Source organism: Macaca mulatta, chromosome 1 (assembly GCF_049350105.2).
Source record: "Macaca mulatta isolate MMU2019108-1 chromosome 1, T2T-MMU8v2.0, whole genome shotgun sequence".
In the NCBI taxonomy this organism is placed as follows: domain Eukaryota; kingdom Metazoa; phylum Chordata; class Mammalia; order Primates; family Cercopithecidae; genus Macaca; species Macaca mulatta.
The window spans coordinates 119,564,492-119,587,077 of record NC_133406.1 but is presented as its reverse complement, the minus strand read 5'-3'; the positions used below and the strand labels follow the sequence as shown (position 1 = coordinate 119,587,077).

The following is a 22,586-nucleotide window of genomic DNA, read 5'->3' as shown; positions in this document are numbered from 1 at the left end:
TGTTCCCCAGGGTAAAGAAAAGAATTTTAAGAGGTGGTTTTTCTCAGCCCCCTCAGCACCCTAGTCTATTTCTAACACCAACAAGACAAAACAAGGGAGAGGAAAGGAGAAGGAGATGGAGGACCAGTTGCAGGAGAGAAAGGAGAAAAAAATCCACAGTGGGGGTGGAGGAAGATCTCTGACTGCTTAACGACCCATCCTGTGGTTTTCAAAGACTGAATATAACAGCTATGAAAGTGTGAGCAATGACGAAACTGGAGAGATGGGGTTTTAACAAGATGCAAGAACAATCTGAGGACTGAGAGCCATTTCAACGTGAGCCCCCAGCCTGAGAGCAAGAAAGAACTTCTGTCTGGAGGTAAAAAGATCTGTTGGGGACCTGGGGTCCAGGTGGAGGGACGGGATGGTTGACAGAACTGCTCAGGCAAGGACAGGCTTCCCATGAGGTCCCTGAGAAACCTGCCTTTTGGAGGGAACTGTCCTCTGTCCTCTGGACCCTGGGGAGAAGGTTATTTCTGCCTGCCAGACCAGCATGCTCGCTCTTCTTCCATGGGCATTCAGGGATCCTGGCCCCACTCTGACATTCCTCAAATGGAGGAATTCCTCAAATTGCCAGAGGAAAGTTACCAAAGTTTAGATCAGCGTTCTGCTGGAGCTCTTCAAGGCCTGGGTTGAGACAAGCCAGGAGGCGGCCCGGGGCTTGGAGCTGGCCCTGTGAGGCACCTCTAGGGGAAGTTCACGTCCTAGGTGGTTCACATCGTGGACCTCTTGGAGGTCCATGCATAGATTCATTCATGGGATTTGTGAATTTTGGGGAAAAATACATCTTTATTTTCACTAATCTTTAATTGAAAGTTAGCACTTGCTTCAGTTACGAATATAGACAATGAACCACAATAGAATTTGCCATCAATAGAAAACACAAATATTTTCAAATCTCATTACAGTTGTTATAGATTTCTCCAAATGTCATTAACGCTCAGCACTACTGCAGAATTACAACAGTTACTAGGCTGATACCAGATCTAAAGAAGTGTGTGTACTGCTCTATCACACATTCTTCTCATGTTTTGACAACTGTCATCATTTGTTCCCTTTATTATCCCATGTATCTTATTAATTTTTAAATGTTATTCTGAGAAGGGACTCCATATGCCTTCCCAGACCACCAAAGAGGTCCACGGCCCCCTTTACGTCAGGCGCCTGCTTTGGTGTGTTGAGCAGGAAGCCCAAAATCTCAGACAAGAGCTTCAAGGGCCCCCCAGCCCAAACCTCTGTTTGCTAACAAGTCTGGTTCTACTTTAAGGCAGTTGGGGTTGTGGAGATAGAAAAAGAAGCGCCTTCACAGCAGCAAACGAGATCTTTCTGGGCATCTTTTTCAGTGTTGTGGGAGATCCGTATTCAGAGGTATTTGTGGAGCTCAGAGCTGACCTTCCAGCTCCTCTGAGAGGTTAGATCCGGGCTCCGGTGACAGAGGAAATGGAGTCTCTTTCTTGCCATCTTGTCCCCATCCTCCCCAGAAAACCTCTGGCAAAGCTTTATGTGTCATCTAACCATCACCACATTCCTATGAGGGAGCTTTAAACACAAGAGGAATGTGAGACTGAGCGAGGTCCAGCAATGTGCCACAGGTCACACAAAGCTTGAATTTGAACCCAGGAGCCTACGAGACTCCAGGACCCCCTCCGGAGGTGCGGCAGGGACTCCAGGACCCCCTCCGGAGGTGAGGGAGGGGAGAGTTTCCTGCAGTCTGTGAGCTGTTGCCTGAGAGAGGCCCCGGGCTCTGGCGCCACCAGCGCAGCTCGGGAGCCCCGGGGAAGATCAAAGGTGAGGATGCCAACTGCACGGGCACCCACCCCCGTGCCCGCGCTGGGGCTCACAACGTTTTAAGAGGGGAGACCCGCCCCTGGCGTGTAGTGGGCCCAGAAAATTCCCAGACTTTTCACGACCACCCGCTCTCCCCCTATTGAGGGCCAGGTGCCGCTCTAGTACATGCTGCGTCCCCAGGACCCACCAGGCCCAACTTTGCACCCCCTCAACTCCCCTCCTAGTTTAGGCTTTCCCTGTCTAGCCCCCATGCTCGCCGGATGGTCCATGGCTGGAGTGACCAACGCAGGGCAGGTTGGGGTCACTCGGCTTTGGCTGGAAGGCAGCGCCCTCTAGCGGCCAGAGTGCGGAATCAGCGCCGCCGGCTCCGCGCTGCCTGGCCTGCGTCACACCAGGGTACTCCCCTCCCGGGCACCAAGGTCACTTCCCAGAGCATCCTTGCCCAGTGACCCCGCCTCCCCCCAGCGCTGGTGAGGGGCCCACAACAGACTTACACGCTCTTCTTCAACTCAGCCCTAGGCACCGCGAAGCCTGGCCACTCCAGCGGAGTGACCGGCTGCATCAGCCCCTCCGAGCCTGTCTGCCCGTCCTCTGTCTCCTTGGAAGCGGTCCCTACCCTGCGCCCCTCCCATCCCGCTGCACCAGTCCCTTAGGAAACACGCCTAGAGAAGGGACACGACCTTGTCAACATTCCATGGCTATGTGGTGCGGAGCCAGGACTGGAAGGAAGCCCGATTTCCTCAGGCCACCTTATTCACCAACTGTATTCTTTTTTTTTTTTTTTTTTTTTTTTTTTTTTTGAGACGGAGTCTCGCTCTGTTGCCCAGGCTGGAGTGCAGTGGCCGGATCTCAGCTCACTGCAAGCTCCGCCTCCCGGGTTCATGCCATTCTCCTGCCTCAGCCTCCCGAGTAGCTGGGACTACAGGCACCCGCCACCTCGCCCGGCTAGTTTTTTGTATTTTTTAGTAGAGACGGGGTTTCGCCGTGTTAGCCAGGATGGTCTCGATCTCCTGACCTCGTGATCCGCCCGTCTCGGCCTCCCAAAGTGCTGGGATTACAGGCTTGAGCTACCGCGCCCGGCCATCCACTGTATTCTTTAGGCACCAGCTCCCCAAAGCCCACAAACATCTATGAAGGCCTAAGTCCATTGCCATCTTGTAGCCTTTCCACATCACTCATCCAGAATTTCTCCTTTCCTGCCCCTTGATACTTTATAACCTTATTACTGTTCTTAGTACAGTCGTTCTTGTGTTACAGCTGTTCGTGGATGAGTGGCTGTGAGGAGAGGGACAAAGAGGACTCCAAGAGAAAGACTCTCATAACTTGGGTTAGAATCCTGCTCCCCAACTTAGGAGCTGTGATTTTAAGCACGTCGCAAGGCCTCTCCAAGCCTCTATATGCTTCGTGCAAATAATAAATTTTAAAAAATAATAATGGCTTAGTGTTTTATAACGACTAAACACAGTCTTGTAGGTAGATGTGCCTGGAACACTGTCCATTGATTCCAATATACGAAAGCATAAAAATAATCATAGCTATCATTTATTGAGCCCTTACTCTCTGCCAGGCATTATGCTAAGTAGTTTACACAGGTTACCTCATTTGACCCTCACCACCCTAGGAAGAAAATATTTTGTCACCATTTTATAGGTCAGTAAACTCATTTTCAGAGAGGTTAAGAAACTTGCCCAATATTACACAGATAGTGTCAAAGCCAGATCTCAAACATGCTGGTCTGACTCTAGAGACCATTTAACCACTAAAACATCTTTGCCTCTGCTGTGTTAGTGATCTCTCTGTGCCCCGTAGTGCCTGACACATTATAGATGCTCCGTGTTTCTGAAATATGTCTATTTATTAAAAGCTGAGCATAGTGCCTGGCCCAGGAGCCTAAGAAACTTGACCAAGTCATGCAACTACTAAGTTTTCGGACCAGGATTTGAACACAAACACTCTGGCTCTAGAGTCTATGCTTTTTAACCATAATTCTGGGCTGAATGAATAATTGCAATCCTTCTTTATCTTCCTCTTTGAATCAAATGATGCTTTGTCACTAAATATTCTATGTTTCAAGAGTCACCAGGACATTCTGGTATAGCATGAAGGTATAACAACACAGGAGAGGGAGCAAGAAGAGGTCAAGGCTAGGGGGAAAGGACATTGGGGCCATACCTTGAGCCGCTGCTGGGATGTTTTATTAGGATTTTTTATTAGGATTGTGACAAATGTACAGATAAGTACAGACAAAATTAATGATCGTCTCTACTTAGATTTTCTTTTATGTTTCTTAATAGTACTGTATAGTTTTTATCCTATAAGTCCTATTCGAATGTTTTACATTTTTCTGGACATTTCATGGGTTTTTTTGGCGGCTATAAAGAATGAAACTTTTTCTTCTACCATATTTTCTAATAATTATATCTAGGAAAATTAATAATCTTATGTATTAATACCTTAAATTATTTATATACACTAATTTAGTTTAGTTTATACAAATTATAATTACATAACATTCTATTCTGTGGATCTGCAATAATTTTTTCAACCATTCTTACCAGTGGGTCTTTACCTGTTTCCTTTTTTTGTAGGGGCGGGAGGGCGACGAAGTTTTGCTCTGTTGCCCAGGCTGGAATGCAGTAGTGTGATCTTGGCTACTGCAATCTCCGCCTCCCAGGTTCAAGCAATTATCCTGCCTCGGCCTCCTGAGTAGCAGATCACAGGCACCTGCCACGATGCCCAGCTAATTTTTGCATTTTTAGTAGAGCCAGGTTTCATGTGGGCCAGGCTGGTCTCCAACTCCTGACCTCAGGTGATCCGCGTGCCTCAGCCTCCCAAAGTGCTGGTATTACAGGTGTGAGCTACCACACCTGGCCTTCACCTGTTTCTATTTTTTTGGTATTATAAACAATGCTGCAGTGAATATCCCTGTACATATATACTAGCACACTCATGCTTTTATTTCTGTAAGCTATAGCCTAAGGGACAGGGTATGTGCATTTGAAATGTTCCCCCAAAGCTCCATAACAATGTATAGTTCTACCTAGAGTGAATGATTGCACCTATTTCTTCTTACCCTTACCAAACTTTGATTTATCAATCTTTTAAATTTTTGTTCATTTAACAGGCGGTAATTCTGAAATTCTGAACTCTGAATTTTTAATTTGTACTTCCCTGAATACTTGTAAAACTAAAAAACTTTTTATTCCATTTCCTCTTTTGTGAACTGCCTATTCAGATACTCTATCTTTTATTGTTTTTAATAATTCTTAAGTTTCTCGGGTTTTCCAGATGTAAGCTATATCACATATAAATAGTAATAAATTTGCCTTAAGACTTCCAATATTTATACCCTTTGCTTTATTTTCTTGTCTAAATGTAATGGCAAACACTTCCATTACACTGTCCAAACAGAACAATGTAAAATAACAGAAATAATAGGAAGCATCTCTGCCTTAAATTATCCTATATTTTACCATTAAATATGATGTTGAAATTTTATCTGAGATATACATTTTTCCATTATATTGAATAGTATTCATCCATTACCATTTTACTTAGGATTTTAGTGGGAATTAATGTAAGACTTTATCAGAAGGTAACATTGACTTTCTTTTTTGATCCAGTAGTATGTTAATTAATAATTTCCTAATATTAAATCATCCAAGAATTTCTAAAAATGAAACCTCATTCCATTTGTCATGGTGTGTTATATTTTTAATATCTTGTAGGACTGGTTAATTTTTGTGTGTGTGTAATTTTTGTTTTTGGCTTTCTTGAGACAGGGTCTCACTGTCAACCAGGGCAGAGTGCAGTGAAGATCATACCTCACTGCATCCGTGAACTCCTGGGCTTCTCCCACCTCAGCCTCTTGAGAAGCTGGGACTACAGGTATGCACCACCACACCTGGCTAATTTTTGTATTTTTTGTAAAGACAGGGTCTCGCCTTGTTGCCCAGGCTGGTCTCAAACTCCTGGGCTCAAGCGATCCTCCCACCTCAGCCTCCCAAAGTGTTGGGATTATAGGCATGAGCCACCACACCTGGGCCTTTCCATTTTTAAAAATTTAAATAAAATATTATAAAACAGAATACAGCAGCATATGAAAAGAATAACATACTAGGCTGGGCGTGGTGGTTCACGCCTGTAATCCCAGCATGTTGAGAGGCCAGGGCGGGTGGATCACGAGGTCAGGAGTTCAAGATCACCCCGGCCAAGATGGTGAAACCCCGTCTGTACCAAAAACACAAAAATTAGGCGAGTGCAGTGGCAGGTGCCTGTAATCCCAGGTACTTGGGAGGCTGAGGCAGGAGAATCGCTTGAACCTGGGAGGTGGAGGTTGCAGTAAGCCAAGATCGTGCCACTGCACTCCAGCCTGGGCGACTAAGTGAGACTCTGTCTCAAAAGAAAAGAATAACATACTATGACCAAATGGTTTCAGTTTTTGTTTGTTTGTCTGGGACTGCAAAGATGTATCAATTTTAGGAAATCTATTAATGTAGATCACCATCTTAATATATCTTAAAGAAAAATAATATCATTTTAGTTGATACTTAAAGGCAATTAATAAAACATTCACATCCATCCTTGACATTTTAAAACTCTTAATAAAATAGAAATAATGTATATTCCTTAACATAATGAAATACATCTCATTCTCAAAGCTACTATAATACTTAAAAAGGAAACATTTAAGCATCCCCCATTAAACTTAGAAAAAAGACACTCATTATTACCATTATTATTTAATATTTTTCTGGAGACATTAACCAACAATATTAGAAGAAAGAAATCAGAGATATAAAACAGAAAAAGAATTATCATTATTTACACATAATATGATTGCATGACTGGAAAATCCAAGAGAATCAACTGAAAAATGACAGAATTAAGGGAGGGGAGCTGGATATGAAATTAGTATCTAGTAAAAAAATAGCCTTTCATATATGAACAACAATGAAAAATTAAAAGATATAATGAAAAAATAAGTTAAAAGATACAATGAGTGGAAACAACAGATGCTGGAGAGGATGTGGAGAAATAGGAACGCTTTTACACTGTTGATGGGAGTGTGAATTAGTTCACCCATTGTGGAAGACAGTGTGGGGATTCCTCAAGGATCAAGAACTAGAAATACCATTTGACCCAGCAATCTCATTACTGGCCATATACCCAAAGGATTATAAATCATTCTATGATAAAGATGCACACGTATGTTTATTGTGGCACTATTCACAATAGCAAAGACTGGGAACCAACCCAAATGTCCATCAATGATAGATTGGATTAAGAAAATGTGGCACATATACACCATGGAATACTATGCAGCCATAAAAGGATGAGTTAATGTCCTTTGCAAGGACATAGATGAAGCTGGAAACCATCATTCTAAGCAAACTTCATAAGGACAGAAAACCAAATACTGCATGTTCTCACTCATAAGTGGGAATTGAACAATGAGAACACATGGACACAGGGCGGGGCACATCACACACTAGGGCCAGTTGGGGGGTGGGGACTGGGGGAGGGATAGCATTAGGAGAAATACCTAATGTAAATGACAAGTTGATGGGTGCAGCACACCAACATGGCACATTTATACCTAAGTAACAAACCTGCACAAGGTGCACATATACCCTAGAACTTAAAGTATATATATAAAAAAAAGATATAATGGGTAAAAGATGACATTTTCAATAGTGAAAAAGAATATGAATTACTCAAGAAACAAACTTAGCTAAGAAATGGACAACGACTTTATGAAGAAAACTTCTATACATACCTGAGACACATATATTTGAAAAATGAGCATCACATTCTCGGATCAAAAGAATCAGTGTCACAACAAATTCAGTTCTCCCTAAGTTAAAATATAAATTGAACATATCCCAATTTTAAAATACCAACAGGACTTTTTCTTGGTGGTACACACAGTAGGAAAGGCGAGACTAGACAAGCCGACTATAAAAATCAGAAAAATAAATTTATAGAAAAATTCTTGTTTTCCCCTTTTGAATTTTAAATGCTGTGAATGTAATTACCTATTCAAAAGTTATAAACTACAAAACTTTATATTTTTAAAACATATACACACAGAGAAGATTTTTTAAAATAAAAATACATTTATTTTATATACATAATTGCAATTTGCCCTTTTTGACCTAATGATATATCATGAATATCCCTCCAGGCCCATATTTATAGAAGTATCTCATTCTTTTAATATATATAATATTTTATTGCATAGATTCATGGAAACTTATTAAACCATTTCCCTATTGATGAAATTCAGGTGTTCGTTTTTCTTCAGTTTGTTTATTTTGAAACAGGGGTAATTTTTCTTAGCCAGGATTAGAAGGCATAACTATAAAAAATAAAACATAATAATGTTGAAGGAAAATTATAGCCTCAATTGGAGGGAAACTTTCCTAAACAATGCAGGAAACCCAGACAACTTAAAGGAAAATATGATTAGGTATGTTGTATTTAATTACATACAATGTAAATTTTCCTTGTGAAAAAAAAGCATCATAAACAAAGAGAAGAGACAAACAACAAATTGGGAGAAAGTATTTGCCTAAAGAAATGGCAGATGGGTTAATATCTCTAATATAGAGAAAGTTCCTAAAAGTTAAGAAATATAAAGAATATGAACACACACAATTCATAGACAAGGGAATACTAATGACCAATAAGCATATGAAAAGATCCTCAACCTCACTAATCATGGAAATGCAACATAAAACAAATCTAATTTTTCATCTATCAGATTGGCAAACATTTTAAAGTACAGAAAATACTCAGAGCTGGCAAGGGCACAAGGAAACGTACACTATTAAGCATTCTTGGTGAACATCTGATTCTCAACAGTCTTTTTGGAGAGCAATCTGTTTATAGTAGAAAAAAGTTTTAATCCTCATATTCTTCGACCCAGCAATCCAATTTAACTTAAAATATATACATATATATATATAAGAAAACAGCCCTATTGTCTCCCTACATCTCTCCCTCCCCTGCCCTCCCAGTATATCTCACTTGGTTTACCACCTCAATTCCCAGCCAGTTGGACTCTAATGCCCAAGCCCTCCTCTACCTCCATCATACTCTAGCCAATCAAAGCTAGTGCCTGGGATGGGGAGATGGTCTTGGAGCCCTGGAAGGCTTTGTCTAGTGGGTCCCCCTGTGCTTTCAGGAGACTGAAGCCAAGGATACCAGCAGAGCCAACATTTGCTTCAAGTTCCTGGGCCTGCTGACAGCGTGCAGGATGCTGATGGAAACTGGCAGAGGCTGCTGTGCCCTGGCCATCCTGCTGGCAATGGTGGACATCCAGTCTGGTGGTAAGGATAGGCCCTGGAGCAGAGACGGCCATGGGGAGGATCCTGGGCTTGTGGGAAGGGCTGGATCCCATGATTTTCTCTGATGGGGAAACAAAGGACTCACTTTTTTTTTTTGAGGGAGTCTCACTCTGTCACCCAGGCTGGAGTGCAATGGTGCGATCTCGGCTCACTGCAACCTCCGCCTCCTGGGTTCAAGCAATTCTCCTGGCTCAGCTTCCTGAGTAGCTGGGACTACAGGCATATGCCGCCACGCTCGGCTAATTTTTGTATTTTTAGTAGAGACAGGGTTTCATCATATTGGTCAGGCTGGTCTCGAACTCCTGCCTGACCTCAGGTGATCCTCAGGAGCCCGGCTGACTCACTGTTCTTGACATTAAGGAAAGGGTAAAAAATATAGTGTCTTTTTCTTTTTTGTTAGAACTGATACTACTGCCTCTCTGTCAGACATTCTGCCTCTGCTACATGTTTCAAAGAGCCTGGTAATCTGTGCCTCAACCTAAGATTCCTTTAAGTTCCTATATACTATAAATTTATGAAATCCAGGTTTGAGATCCAGATACTGCAATCTTCATTAACTTCAGTACCTAGTTTAACCACTCTGCCTCAATTTGTGTATTTATAAAACGGGAACAGTAACACCTGTCTCTACGGCTATACTGAGGATTTGATATATAGAAAAGCACTCTAATAGAGACCCTGTAGAAGTTCCCGCTGGAAAGTAGAAATAAAATATAAACCATTTTGGAGTTAATCAATGGCTGGGATTGCAAGTCTCCCTCAGATACAGGTCTTATAAGACCCATATCTCTTACTCTTGTAAGAGAATTGCATTTAATATGTAGGGGGAAGCCTCCATCTGTGCCTCTTCACCATTTTCATGTGAGTGAATTTAGTTTACTGTATATACCAAGAGGAGTCTTACAAGGAAAAGCAAGTCATAGGGGATCAAGCTGCCAAGGGAGTGGGGCTGGCAGCCTCATCATCTGCCCGATGAGTTTTTAGCAGAGAGCTGGATGTAACCAAGGTTGGGGTTTTGCAAGGATCCGTCATAGCGGGAGTAAAGCTAAGGGAGCTGAGGGTGGATATAAGGGAGAGATTATAGTAATGGACTACAAAATATAAACTACAGAAGGAAGTGAAGTTTGAGGAGAGTGAGGGGCAGTACAAAGGTGGCAGGGCCAACGCACTGGAAAATTAGGTCAGAGACACCCATTGAGCCGAAACATCCTGGGTTAACCCAACTATTTTCTCCACTTCTGTATCTAGGTTACAGATTACTTACAGGGAAAATCATCAAGTCGGCAGATTGGCACCATCAGAGTCATGGTCTTTGGCTACCAATGGTCCCTCAATAATTAGTCTGTTTCTCCAGTCCATTCTCACTTCATTTCTGCACAGTGGCTGTTTTTAATTATCTCTGGTATTTCTGTGGTCTCTCTCATCCTATATCTCTTAGAAAAACTTTTACTCTTCCTTCAAGTCTCAGCTCCAGCACTAAATTCACTGTGAAGTTTTCCTGATTCTTCAGACTTAGGAATCTCTAAGATTCCTCAATTATAATAACTGTGGAATTAAATTGTAATTTTTTGCTAATCTGTTTTTACATTAGGCTTTAAACTCTGAGAGTGGCCAGGCACGGTGGTTCATGCCTGTGATCCCAGCAGTTTGGGAGGCAGAGGCAGGAAGGTCGCTTGATGCCTGGAGTTCAAGACCAGCCTGGACAACATAGTGAGAATCTGTCTCTACAACACAAAAAATTAGCCAGGCATAGTGGTGCATACCTGTAGTGTTAGCTATTTGGAAGGTGGAAGCAGGAGGATTGCCTGAGCCCAGGAGTTCAAAGGTGCAGTGAGTTACAATTATGCCACTGCACTCCAGCCTGGGTGACAGAGCAAGACCTTGTTTAAAAAAAATTTTTTTTTAATTAAAAATCCCCAGTCATCTAATGGTTAGGGAAAAAAAGGTCTGACAGTGGGGCTCATGTCCTAGTCATCATTGCCCCAGCAGGGCTTGGCAGGGTGAATACCCACACATATTTGTTAAGTGGAGGAACAAATAAACCTATGAATGAATGGATGCTTTGAGCATATTATTTAGTACCTTAATTTTCATTTTCCAGATGAATAAACTACTGCCCAAGGAGTTAGGTAACTTGCTGACAGTCACACAGCCATCGATAGAGCTGTAATTTGTATTTCCTGTCTGCCAGCACTGCTGCCAGGTTCTGCTTCAGTCCTTCCTTGAAGACTTCTAGTGATAAGGAGCAGTAATGGTGAAATTCAAAAAACGCTACCTGACCTCTGGGTAATTCTTCCCTTTCCATTCCAGGATGCATTAACATCACCAGCTCAGCTTTCCAGGAAGGAACACAACTGAACTTAATCTGCACTGTGTGGCATAAGAAAGAAGAGGCTGAGGGGTTGGTAGTGTTTTTGTGCAAGGACAAGTCTAGAGACTGTTTTCCTGAGACCAGTTTAAAACAGCTGAGACTTAAAAGGGATCCTGGGATAGATGGTGTTGGTGAAATATCATCTGAGTTAGTGTTCACCATAAGCCAAGTCACACCGTCGCACAGTGGGACCTACCAGTGTTGTGCCACAAGCCAGAAGTCAGGTATCCGCCTTCAGGGCCATTTCTTCTCCCTTCTAGTCACAGGTGAGTCTCTAATACCCCTAATGCCACCAGGTGGGACACTGAGCAGAGTTGACAGCTGGTGATGTAATCAGATGGTTCAGGTCCTGGATAGGCAGTTTCCTTCTTTCTCAATCCTTTTCCAACATTCCCATTGGCAGATGCTGCCTTTCTTCAACGTGCACATACAAACATAAACTCATTTTGTTTTTAATTTTAAAACTCTTACCGGGGTGGCTATCGCATTTTTATTGACAGGGAGATGGTGACACAGGGGTTGAAGAGATTTGTCCAATGCTACTCACTGACCGGTGAAAATAAACACAGATAGAAATTAGGCCTCCTGGCCAGGCACGGTGGCTTATGCCTGTAAACCCAGCACTTTGGGAGGCTGAGGTGGGAGGATCACCTGAAGTCGGGAGTTCAAGACCAGCCTAGCCAACATGGAGAAACCCCATCTCTACAAAAAATACAAAATTAGCCGGGTGTGGTGGCGCATGCCTGTAATCTCAGCTACTCGGGAGGCTGAGGCAGGAGAATCGCTTGAACGTGGGAGGCAGAGGTTGCAGTTAGCTGAGATCGCACCATTGCACTCTAGCTTGGGCAACTACAGTGAAACTCCGTCTCAAAAAAAAAAAAGAAAAAGAAAAGAAAAAAAGAAATAAATTAGGTCTCCTGATTCCCAATTCAGAACTCTCCCAGAAATGCGGCTATATTTCTAAATTCAGAGAGACAAAGAGATTAGGTTTGAGATAATATGAGTATCTGTCTTAAGGAGCATTTAGTTGGAAGAAACAGAAACCCATTCAAGGTACCACAGATTAGAGGAGGAAAAAATAAAGCAAAAAGTACAGCTGGCCCTCATGAGCTCTAGCTCCTGGAATCAGAAACTAGAAAGGGGACAGGACGCAAAACAGTTACCATTTCAAACTCTGAGGCGGCAAGGCCTCTGGCTTCTGCATCTGTCTTTTTCACTCTGTGCATGCTCCCCCGGCTCCATTACTACTTTGGCATGTCCTAAATATGGCCACTCCAGCCCCAGCTTTATGTAGCTTCCTTAAGTCAAACTGTGCCCAACAGAAAGTGTCTGTGTTCCTATATTCCCAGACAACAGAGCAAGCCTCCACAATTCTGTGGAAAAAAAAAAAGTTTACCTGGCTGGGCTCTGTGGCTCACGCCGGTAATCCCAGCACTTAGGGAGGCCGAGGCAGGCGAATCACGAGGTCAGGAGTTTGAGAGCAGCCTGGCCAATATGGTGAAACTCTATCTCTACTAAAAATACAAAAAACAAAATTAGCCAAGCATGGTGGCACATGCCTGTAGTCCCAGCTACTTGGGAGGCTGAGGCAAAAAAAATCGCTTGAACCCAGGAGGTGGAGGTTGCAGTGAGTCGTGATTGCGCCACTGCACTCCAGCCTGGGCGACAGAGCGAGACTCCGTCTAAAAAAAAAAAAAAGTTTACCTTGAATTATATATTCAGCCAAACTATAAACCAAATGTAAGGAAAGAAAAAAGATACTATCACAAGATGCAACGACTCAAAAAAATTTGCCTTCCATGTGATCTTTTCAAAGAAGCGACCAGAGGATGTGCTTCAGTAAAACAAGAAAGTGAATCCGTACAGGAGATAAAATGAGATACAGGAAACAAGGAATCTAACAGGGAAAAGGAAATTCTAAGCTGGACACAGTGGCTCATGCCTGTAATCCCAGCACTTTTGGAGGCCAAGGTGGGAGGATCACTTGAGCCCAGGAGTTAGAGAAAAAAAGCCTGGGCAACATAGAGAGACACCATCTCTAGTGGAAAAGAAAAAAAAAAAGGAAATTCTAGAATTTAAAAAGGGCACTTAGTCCAGAAGAGAGCAAGAGAAAGAAGACTCTGGAAGGGAAATCTCTAGGAGGTAAAAATGGAATTGACAGATCATCTTTCTAAAGGCCCATTAAAGACCCGATAAAAGGATTAAAGAAATGGATATGGGCCGGGCGCGGTGGCTCAAGCCTGTAATCCCAGCACTTTGGGAGGCCGAGATGGGCAGATCACGAGGTCAGGAGATCGAGACCATCCTGGCTAACACCGTGAAACCCCGTCTCTACTAAAAATACAAAAAAAACTAGCCGGGCGAGGTGGCGGGCGCCTGTAGTCCCAGCTACTCCGGAGGCTGAGGCAGGAGAATGGCGTAAACCCGGGAGGCGGAGCTTGCAGTGAGCTGAGATCCGGCCACTGTACTCCAGCCCGGGCTACAGAGCAAGACTCCGTCTCAAAAAAAAAAAAAAAAAAAAGAAATGGATATGGAAAACTCTGCCAGTAAAAAAATAAAATCAGGCCGGGCGCGGTGGCTCAAGCCTGTAATCCTAGCACTTTGGGAGGCCGAGACGGGCGGATCACAAGGTCAGGAGATCGAGACCAGCCTGGCTAAATACGGTGAAACCCCGTCTCTACTAAAAAATACAAAAAACTAGCCGGGTGAGGTGGCGGGCGCCTGTAGTCCCAGCTACTCGGGAGGCTGAGGCAGGAGAATGGCATAGACCCGGGAGGCGGAGCTTGCAGTGAGCTGAGATGCGGCCACTGCACTCCAGCCTGGGCGACAGAGCGAGACTCCGTCTCAAAAAAAAAAAAAATAATAAAATAAAATAAAATAAAATCAGGCTCTAGAAAAAACTAAATTTTACAAAAGAAACATAGCACACAACTTGATTCTGCAAAAAAATAACACAAAATCCAAATTATGTAAACATGACTAATTTAAATAAAATTTGTGATACAATTATTTTTGCAAGAATGCAGAGAAGGAAAATGGGTAAAAGTCTAACCTTCATCTACTATAGCAGAAAGCCAACAGAAAATGTCTACATTTTATCACTAGGAAGCAGCAATATGAGCATATTATTTAGGAATATAAGACATCTTGAAGAGTTGGCAGTGGTTGTCTCAGACAATAAGCCTAGGAGGGTAAAAGGGCACTGCTATTATTCTCTAAGAACTTACAACTACTTTACTTTTTTTTTTTTTTTTTGAGACAGACTCTCACTCTGTGGCCCAAGCTGGAGAGCAGTGGCATGATCTTGGCTCACTCCCAGGTTCAAGTGATTCTCCTGCCTCAGCCTCCCAAATAGCTGGCACACGCCACCACCCTCGGCTAATTTTTTTGTATTTTTAGTTGAGACGGGGTTTTGCCATGTTGGCCAGGCTGGTCTCGAACTCCTGACCTCAGGTGATCTGTCCGCCTCAGCCTCCCAAAGTACTGGGATTACAGGTGTGAGCCACCGTGCCTGGCCTATCTTACTTTTAAAGAAAAATAAGTATAAATTACCCACTTACCACCACCCTCCCCCCATGAAAAACTGGCCCAGAGCCTTTGAACAAATGTTTTTAATCACCTCCTATGGTTCCTAGTTAATTCAAATGTTCAACTTGTTTAGTTTGATTGACTTTCTTCCTTGCTTCCTGGTGTCTTCCTGTCTGACCTAGCCACAGCATTCAGCACTTCTGACTATTCCCTCCTTCATCAAAGTGTCATCTTAGTGGTTTCTGTGACTGTACTCAAGTGGTTCTCTACCAGCTTGGCTGTTCTTTTGTCTTCTCTATTTCCTCCTCCCACCTCTCAAACATGAGTATTCATTCCCCAAGACTCACTTCTCATCACTTCAACCTTTTCTCTTTACTCTCTCTCCCCAGTTCTCATCTACCCATGATTTAAACCAGCATCTCAATGCAATTGACCATCAAATCCACTTCTCCAGTTCAAACCTCTTTCCTAAGTTTTAATTAAACGTTTCAACTAACAACTGTACTCCTAGCTCCTAGATGCCCCACCATTTCCTCAAACTCAGTACCAAAGCTATCCTCCTGAGACCCTGTTTCTGTTCATGACTGAAGTCAACTTTGGTTCCTCCTTTTTTCTTAACCCCCAATTCAGAGAGTTACTAAGTACTACTGTTCTTCCGCACAGCAGTACTTTGTTATTCCTTTCCTTCCAAAGGTGTTTTTCAGGTCTTCATCACCTCACACTTAACATATTCCAATAGTCTCCTAACTAGTGAGTCCCCTGAGTTCAGCAACTGTGCCCTACTCACCTTTGTATCTCCCACACCTACCACAGGGCCTAGCACCGAGCTGTTGCCTAATAAATGGTCCAGCAACTCTAAATACTGTTTCTGCCTCCACTCCACTCTACATACTGCCACCAGCTTGTCTTTCCAAAATGCTAATTTGTACATGCCACACCACTCAAAGTTTTAATGGCTTCTCACTGTCTATGGGATAAAGTCTAAATTACTATAGCCTGGCACTAGAGACTCTATAGCATTTCATTATATTTATGTGAATACATTGCTTCAGTTAAACTGCACTAGCAGATACTCCTCTTTCATTCATCCAACAAATATGTATTGTGCATCCCACGCCCAGCGCTGCGCCTTGGAGAACAGAATGAGGTACAACACAGTCCTTGTTCCTTATAACCTAAAATTCCTGTTCTAATATATTGTTTTGGTTGTGAAGATTCTCCCTAAGAAAGAATGCTTTTCTCATCTCAGCATATTTAAGTATTACAGTCAGCACATCTAGATGGTTCCCCAAATGTGGAAATTAGGTGCATTTTGGAAGGTAAAACTGGTTAAGAGGAGACAGGTAACAGATAATAAACAATGTCAGCTGGGTGCGGTGGCTCATGCCTGTAATCCCAGCACTTTGGGAGGCTGAGGCGGGCAGATCACTTGAGATCAGAAATTTGAGACAAGCATGGCTGACATAGTGAAATGCCATCTCTGCTAAAAATACAAAAATTAGCCAGGTGTGGTGGCACATGCCTGTAACCCCAGCTACTTGGGAGGCTGAGGCAAGAGAATCACTTGAATCCAGGAGGCAGAGGTTTCTGTGAGCTGAGATTGTGCCACTGCACTCCAGCCTGGGTGACAGAGCCAGACTCTGTCTCAAAAAAATAATAAAATAAAAAACAATGTCTGCCATTTACTTACTGTGGGCCAGGCATTGTGCTAAGTGATATTATTTTATTTAAGCTGCATGGTCTTTTGAGCTATTGTGCTGTGATAACTGAAGCTTGAAGATAATTTACGTTTATCCAACTAGTGAATGATGGATAAAAATCCAGATCTAGGCCAGGTGCAGTGTCTCAAGCCTGTAACCCCAGCACTTAGGAAGGCCAAGGCAGGTGCATCACCTGAACCCAGGAGTTCAAGACCAGCCTGAGCAACATAGTGAAAACCTGTCTCTACAAAAAATACAAAAATTGGCTGGGTGTGGTGGCACATGCCTGTAGTCCCAGCTACTAGGGAAGCTGAGGTGGGAGGATCGATTGGGCTTGGGGCTTGAGGCTTCAGTGAGCCATGATCACGCCACTGCACTCTAGCCTGGATGACAGAGCAAGACCCTGTCTCAAAAAACAAAAACCAAAACAAACAAACAAAAAAACCCCAGATCTATTCCAAAGGGCAAGATTTTAACTTATGCTAAATTGCTTGACCCACTCTAGAAAATGGGGCTATTTGGGGATACCCAAGTCCAAGGTAGCTAAGCTGTTTCAGCTATCTCTGTGGCAAAACTTCAGAATTACTTTAAGGTCTATCTGCATCCCCAGTGTCTGACACACAGGAGATTCTATACTTATTTATGGCTGCTTAAGTACATCATCATTACCCACAATGTTAAAGATACTTATCTGGGCAACAAATTACGGCGGGAGGAATCCTTGGAGATCATAAAAGAGATGTTATGAGATGATGCAAAAGGAGGTACTGATGATTTCTAAAACCCTCCCCTGATCCAAGATTCTCTTTTGAACCAGAGACAGGGAACTACACAGTGACGGGACTGAAACAAAGACAACACCTTGAGTTCAGCCATAATGAAGGCACTCTCAGTTCAGGCTTCCTACAAGAAAAGGTCTGGGTAATGCTGGTCACCAGCCTCGTGGTCCTTCAAGGTACGTCCAAAAGAGCCGTAAACACCCCAAGCAATGAGGGTGCTATTGTATTTCTGCCATCTTGGTTATTCTCCAGGAGGAGAAGGTTGGAAAGGAAGTCCAGAGGGAGAGGAAAATGTTACTCAAGCCCTGGTTATCCATAGGAAAGTTCAAACCAGTTTCACTGATCCAAAAGCACTAAAGAGGAAGACAGATAAATCAGACTTTCCAAAGGGTAGGAGGTAAGACTTATTAGGAAAGAAGGCCTGTGAGGGAGGCAAGTTAGTACAACCACCTCTACTCACTGCGTGAACAGAGGACTGTAAGTTGAAGCAACAGATTTTTGACTATTAGAGGAAGAACAAGAGACAGACTTGGTTTGGAGATGGTTTTTTGTATTTTGTTTTTTTCAGATGGAGTCTCGCTCTGTCGCCCAGGCTGGAGTGCAGTGGCACAGTCTCGGCTCACTGCAAGCTCTGCCTCCCGGGTTCATGCCATTCTCCTGCCTCAGCCTCCCGAGTAGCTGGGACTACAGGCGCCCACCACCGCGCCCGGCTAATTTTTTTTTTTGCATTTTTTAGTAGAGATGGGGTTTTCACCATGGTCTCGATCTCCTGACCTCGTGATCCGCCCACCTCGGCCTCCCAAAGTGCTGGGATTACAGGCGTGAGCCACTGTGCCCGGCCTGGAGACAGGTTTTTGAACATTGCATCTCCCCAGCAAAGGCTGATGGCCAGATTGAGTATATTAAACACATGTAGCTGAGTCTTCTGAAAACCATTTACCAATATGGATTGGTGCTCTCCCTATTAGATAATAAAAGTGAACCTTCCAATAATTTGTCATTATGTTTTTGCATAATAAGCAACTGATTCAGGTTTTTGCCTGTCCTTGGCATTCTTAACTCCATTTAATTTAGGCATTCCTCAAATCAATACCACTGTTTTGAGTGACATCAGAATGTAAGCTCTATATATGTAAGGACTTTGTCATCTTTACCCCAACAAAAAGTCCCACACATATAGCACGCTCTTAATAAATTTGTTAAAGAACCTGTACGATGAATCAGATGCTTTACACATGATGATTCTAACCTTATACAACCCTTGCAAGCAAACATCCCCTGGTTACTCATCAGGAAACAACATAAGGAAGTTAAATAGGGCCTGGTGCGGTGGCTCACGCCTGTAATCCCAGCTCGTTGGGAGGCTGAGGCAGGCAGATCCCTTGAGCCTAGGAGTTTGAGGTCAGTCTGGGCAACTCGGTGAAACCCCATCTATACAAATAAATAAAAACTTTGTCACACGTAGTGGCACACACACCTGTAGTCCCAGGCTAAGGCACAAGGATCACCTGAGCCCAGGTTGGTTCAGGTTGCAGTAAGCCATGTTCATGCCACTGTACTCTAGCCTGGGTGACAGACTGAGACACTTTCTCAAAGAAAAAAAAAAGTTAAATGTTGCCTGTCACAGCAATTAATACAGATCCTTCTCACTCTAAAACCTTACACTCAGTAATGATCTACTATAGGCAAAGCACCTCTTACCTCCTTTACCACCCCATTCATTCTGAGATTGACTCCTCCCCTTTCCAGAAACAGGACCACCTAAATATTCCCTATTCCAGTCCCTTATCTGCAAGTCATCAAAAGAAAACACAGATTTCAAAAAGAAAACACAGACTTTATCTGTAATCCTTGACAAGGATCTTCTAAATTTAAGCCTATGCCAGTTTTCAGGAGGAAACATGAATATGAAACAGTCTGACCATTTAGACATAATTTTTTATTGACTTTAAATTCTCTTGGTTAGGCTACTGTAACCAGTAAAACACATTTTATTTTAGAATAAAAATTCTAAAGGGTAAATTGAGTCTAGCCATACAACCTACTACCAGTTACTATCTCTGATTCCCAAGTCATCCTAGAGAAAAAAAAAAAAATCTGGACTTTTTTCCTTTTCCACTCAGGTGAAGAGAATGAGCTTTTTAATCCAATTTTTTGTTTTCTCCTGTATTCGATTCAAGTAGCTTTAAAGTTAACCAAAGGAAAAAACCAAAGCTCAATATTTGATTAAATGAGAAAATATACACTACTTAGAAGCTTTCTTTTCTTTATCCTTCTCCCCCAACTCAAGGCTTAGTAGAATTATGGAAAGAGGTAGTATTCAGTAGAACAGTACACATGCTTTTTCAGGTCCAGAAACACCACATAGATCAAGTTATCATGCTTACATGTGGGGAAGAGGAGGAGGGAGTTTCCTGGATCTCTGTGCCTCTCAGCTCATGAAGCCAATTTCACTGAATATCCTTATCACTATGCCAACAATTCAGATCTATACATGGAAAACCTACCTTCAATTTTTTGAGTGGCATCTATTGCTTGATTGTCCCTTCCAGCAAGGAGTGATCAAAGACTAGCTCCCTTCGCACTCCCACCACAATCAGATTTGCTCAAGATTACAACCCTAATTTAGTAATGTGCAATACATAAAATAGTTCCCACTTTCCTTTTCCAATCCCTTCACAGTCATGAGGGCCTATCAAACACACATCTCAGGACAGGTCAGACTTCACTATATCAGGTATTTTGTTGCTATTCTAAGTTATAAGGCAGTAATACAAACTTTCTTTTTCTTTCTACAGCTTTGTAAGCCTTGTGCCAAAAAAAAAGTTTTTAAAAAGCTACAGCAAGATGAGTCTGACTCTAGCTTAGTATGTTTCTCATTACAACAGGCACAGAGAAGAAAGCAACGGGACATAGGGGAAGAGATGCTAAATATACCAAGAATCTGTGGAAATATAAGCTGGGGCAAATCAGTGTGATCCTTGATTTTGCTGCTCACCATCAGAGCAAACCTGCCTTCTTCCCTCCTAAGCTCCAGTAAATAAACAGAACAGTTTTCACCAAAGTGGCTGGTATAGTCCTCAAATATTGGATAAATATGTGCGTTTTTGTACCCCAGAACAATTTTTCCTCCCTCCTCCTCAACATAGTAAAATAAGTCAAACAAAATGAGAACACCAAATTTGGGGGGAATAATTTTTTATTTAACACTGTAAAGGAAAGAGAAAGAAAACAAGCAGAGATAGGTAGGACAGAAAGGAAGACAGCCAGACCCAGTGACTGACTTGGCATGAAAATGAGGAAATGCAGACAGACCTCAACATTCAAAAACATCCACACAGCACTGCTGGAGGAAGAGGAAGATCTGTGCAGACCAGGAGCACCACAGGCTACAACTGCCCAGCTTCAACTCAACACTTGTTAACCTCTTTGGTCATTTCTCTTTTTAAATAAATGCCCATAGCAGTATGTGCAGTCTTTTCTTTTCTCCTAAATCCACCAACTCTCTTCTTTCTCTTTGGACAGACGACCTATTGTCATAGTTAAGCAGAGAGTGGGCAGGATATTCCTGATAGGAGGAACTACATGAATAAAGGGGTAAGAGCACAGAAATTTAGCTACAGCTCCATGGTGAGCCATTAAAAGGAAAGAGACACTTTACCTGTGCTCCTTGGCAAGGACCTGCCAAATGTGGGAGCTACGGTTTGTGGGAACGGAGAGAGATATGGCTGAAGTAGACGAGTAAGACCCTTATTAGTGATAGTCCTGAACCTCAAACTAAGGATTTTAGACTTTGTATCCTATGGAGATAAAAGAACCAGCCAGAGTCAAAAAGACCTGGATTCAAATTCTGGCTCTGCAACATACCAGCTATTTGTCTTTGGGCAAATGAATTTTTTTTTTTTTTTTTGGAGACGGGAGTCTCACTCTGTTGCCCAGGCTGGAGTACAGTGGCACGATCTCGGCTTACTGCAACCTCCACCTCCTGGATTCAAGCAATTCTCCTGCCTCAGCCTCCCAAGTAGCTGGGATTACAGGCATGCACCACCATGCATGGTTAATTTTTGTGTTTTTAGTAGAGACGGGGTTTCACCATGTTGGCCAGGCTGGTCTCAAAATCCTGACCTCAAGTGATCTGCCCGCCTCAGCCTCCCAAAGTGCTGGGATTACAGGCGTGAGCCACCATGTCCAGTGCAAATGAGGTTTTGAGATGCTATTTGTTTACCTATCTGTAAAAAGGGATACTGCCAACTGTATCTTCTGTTTCCACAGGACTGTTCTGAGAATTAAATGAAAGTCTGGATTTGGAACCTAGAGCCATTTGAATTCTGACTCCAAAGTCTCCAAAGCCTTCTCCATTACATCACATTCACCTTAATCTTTCTCTACCTGTTTTATATATGTTAGTTCTGTGTTTCTAACTAACTAAATAAGCTCACATGGGTAGAGATGTCTTTTGTTTTTACTATTCAAAGAATCTTCTGGAGCTACTCAACATTATACAATCATTGGAAGTCTCAGAAAGAAGATATATCCAACTATATATAGGAAAGGTTTCAGCCATTGTACTATACTAATTATAGTCCACATATAAAAATCTGTGACACATAATCACAGGAAACATGATCACTGCCCAAGTTTATGAAGACATTTAAGAGCATTAGATTACTAGCTCTGACTCGAACTAAGCAGAATATATACAAAGCAATCATACTTTGTACATACCAACTGAGTCTTGCTTCTTAAGAGTTTATTTACTCTGCTTATCTCTCAATACTTGGTTAAACAGAAATTTAAAATACTTGTGTCTTGGCTTTCAAAATGTGTTGATAAACTGACTTCAAATAAGCCTACAATTTCCATGCATAACAGGTAGTTTTCTGGACACACATCTTAGCCCCAGTCTATGTGAGTGATTCACAACCATGGGTTCTGAACCTCTGTGAGGCCATGAGGTTATTAGAAGGAATCTATATAGCATAATCTTCAGCCTGAATAAATATCTTTCAAGTATTTGTATATACTATAT

The 22,586-nt window shown here is 42.6% G+C and overlaps 2 protein-coding genes across 5 annotated transcripts in view; one reads left to right on the top strand and one right to left on the bottom strand.

Annotated features, from left to right (window-relative positions):
• LOC708768 (NBPF member 20) overlaps nucleotides 1–22,586 on the bottom strand; it is an 853,661-nt gene that overhangs the window by 268,415 nt on the left and 562,660 nt on the right.
• CD160 (CD160 molecule) lies at nucleotides 95–21,025 on the top strand. 4 transcript variants are annotated; one of them, XM_077949811.1, is made up of 6 exons: nucleotides 95–358; nucleotides 5,610–5,715; nucleotides 9,017–9,161; nucleotides 11,490–11,816; nucleotides 17,596–17,733; nucleotides 20,446–21,025. In XM_077949811.1, the coding sequence occupies exons 3-6, from the start codon at nucleotides 9,089–9,091 to the stop codon at nucleotides 20,595–20,597; spliced, it is 690 nt and encodes a 229-aa protein (XP_077805937.1). In that variant the 5' UTR covers nucleotides 95–358; nucleotides 5,610–5,715; nucleotides 9,017–9,088; the 3' UTR covers nucleotides 20,598–21,025. The 4 variants fall into 4 exon arrangements, with proteins under 4 accessions (XP_077805937.1, XP_077805950.1, XP_015005815.2 ...); XM_077949824.1 differs by having other exon boundaries at nucleotides 97–358; nucleotides 20,356–21,025; XM_015150329.3 differs by lacking the exon at nucleotides 5,610–5,715 and having other exon boundaries at nucleotides 97–358.

Coding starts and splice junctions, on each gene's coding strand:
- CD160 (XM_077949811.1), top strand. CDS start 9,089: ATGCTGATGGAAACTGGCAGAGGCTGCTGTGCCCTGGCCATCCTGCTG. Junction 9,162..11,489: donor GGTGGACATCCAGTCTGGTG/GTAAGGATAGGC, acceptor TTTCCATTCCAG/GATGCATTAACATCACCAGC. Junction 17,734..20,445: donor CAGCCTCGTGGTCCTTCAAG/GTACGTCCAAAA, acceptor TCATTACAACAG/GCACAGAGAAGAAAGCAACG.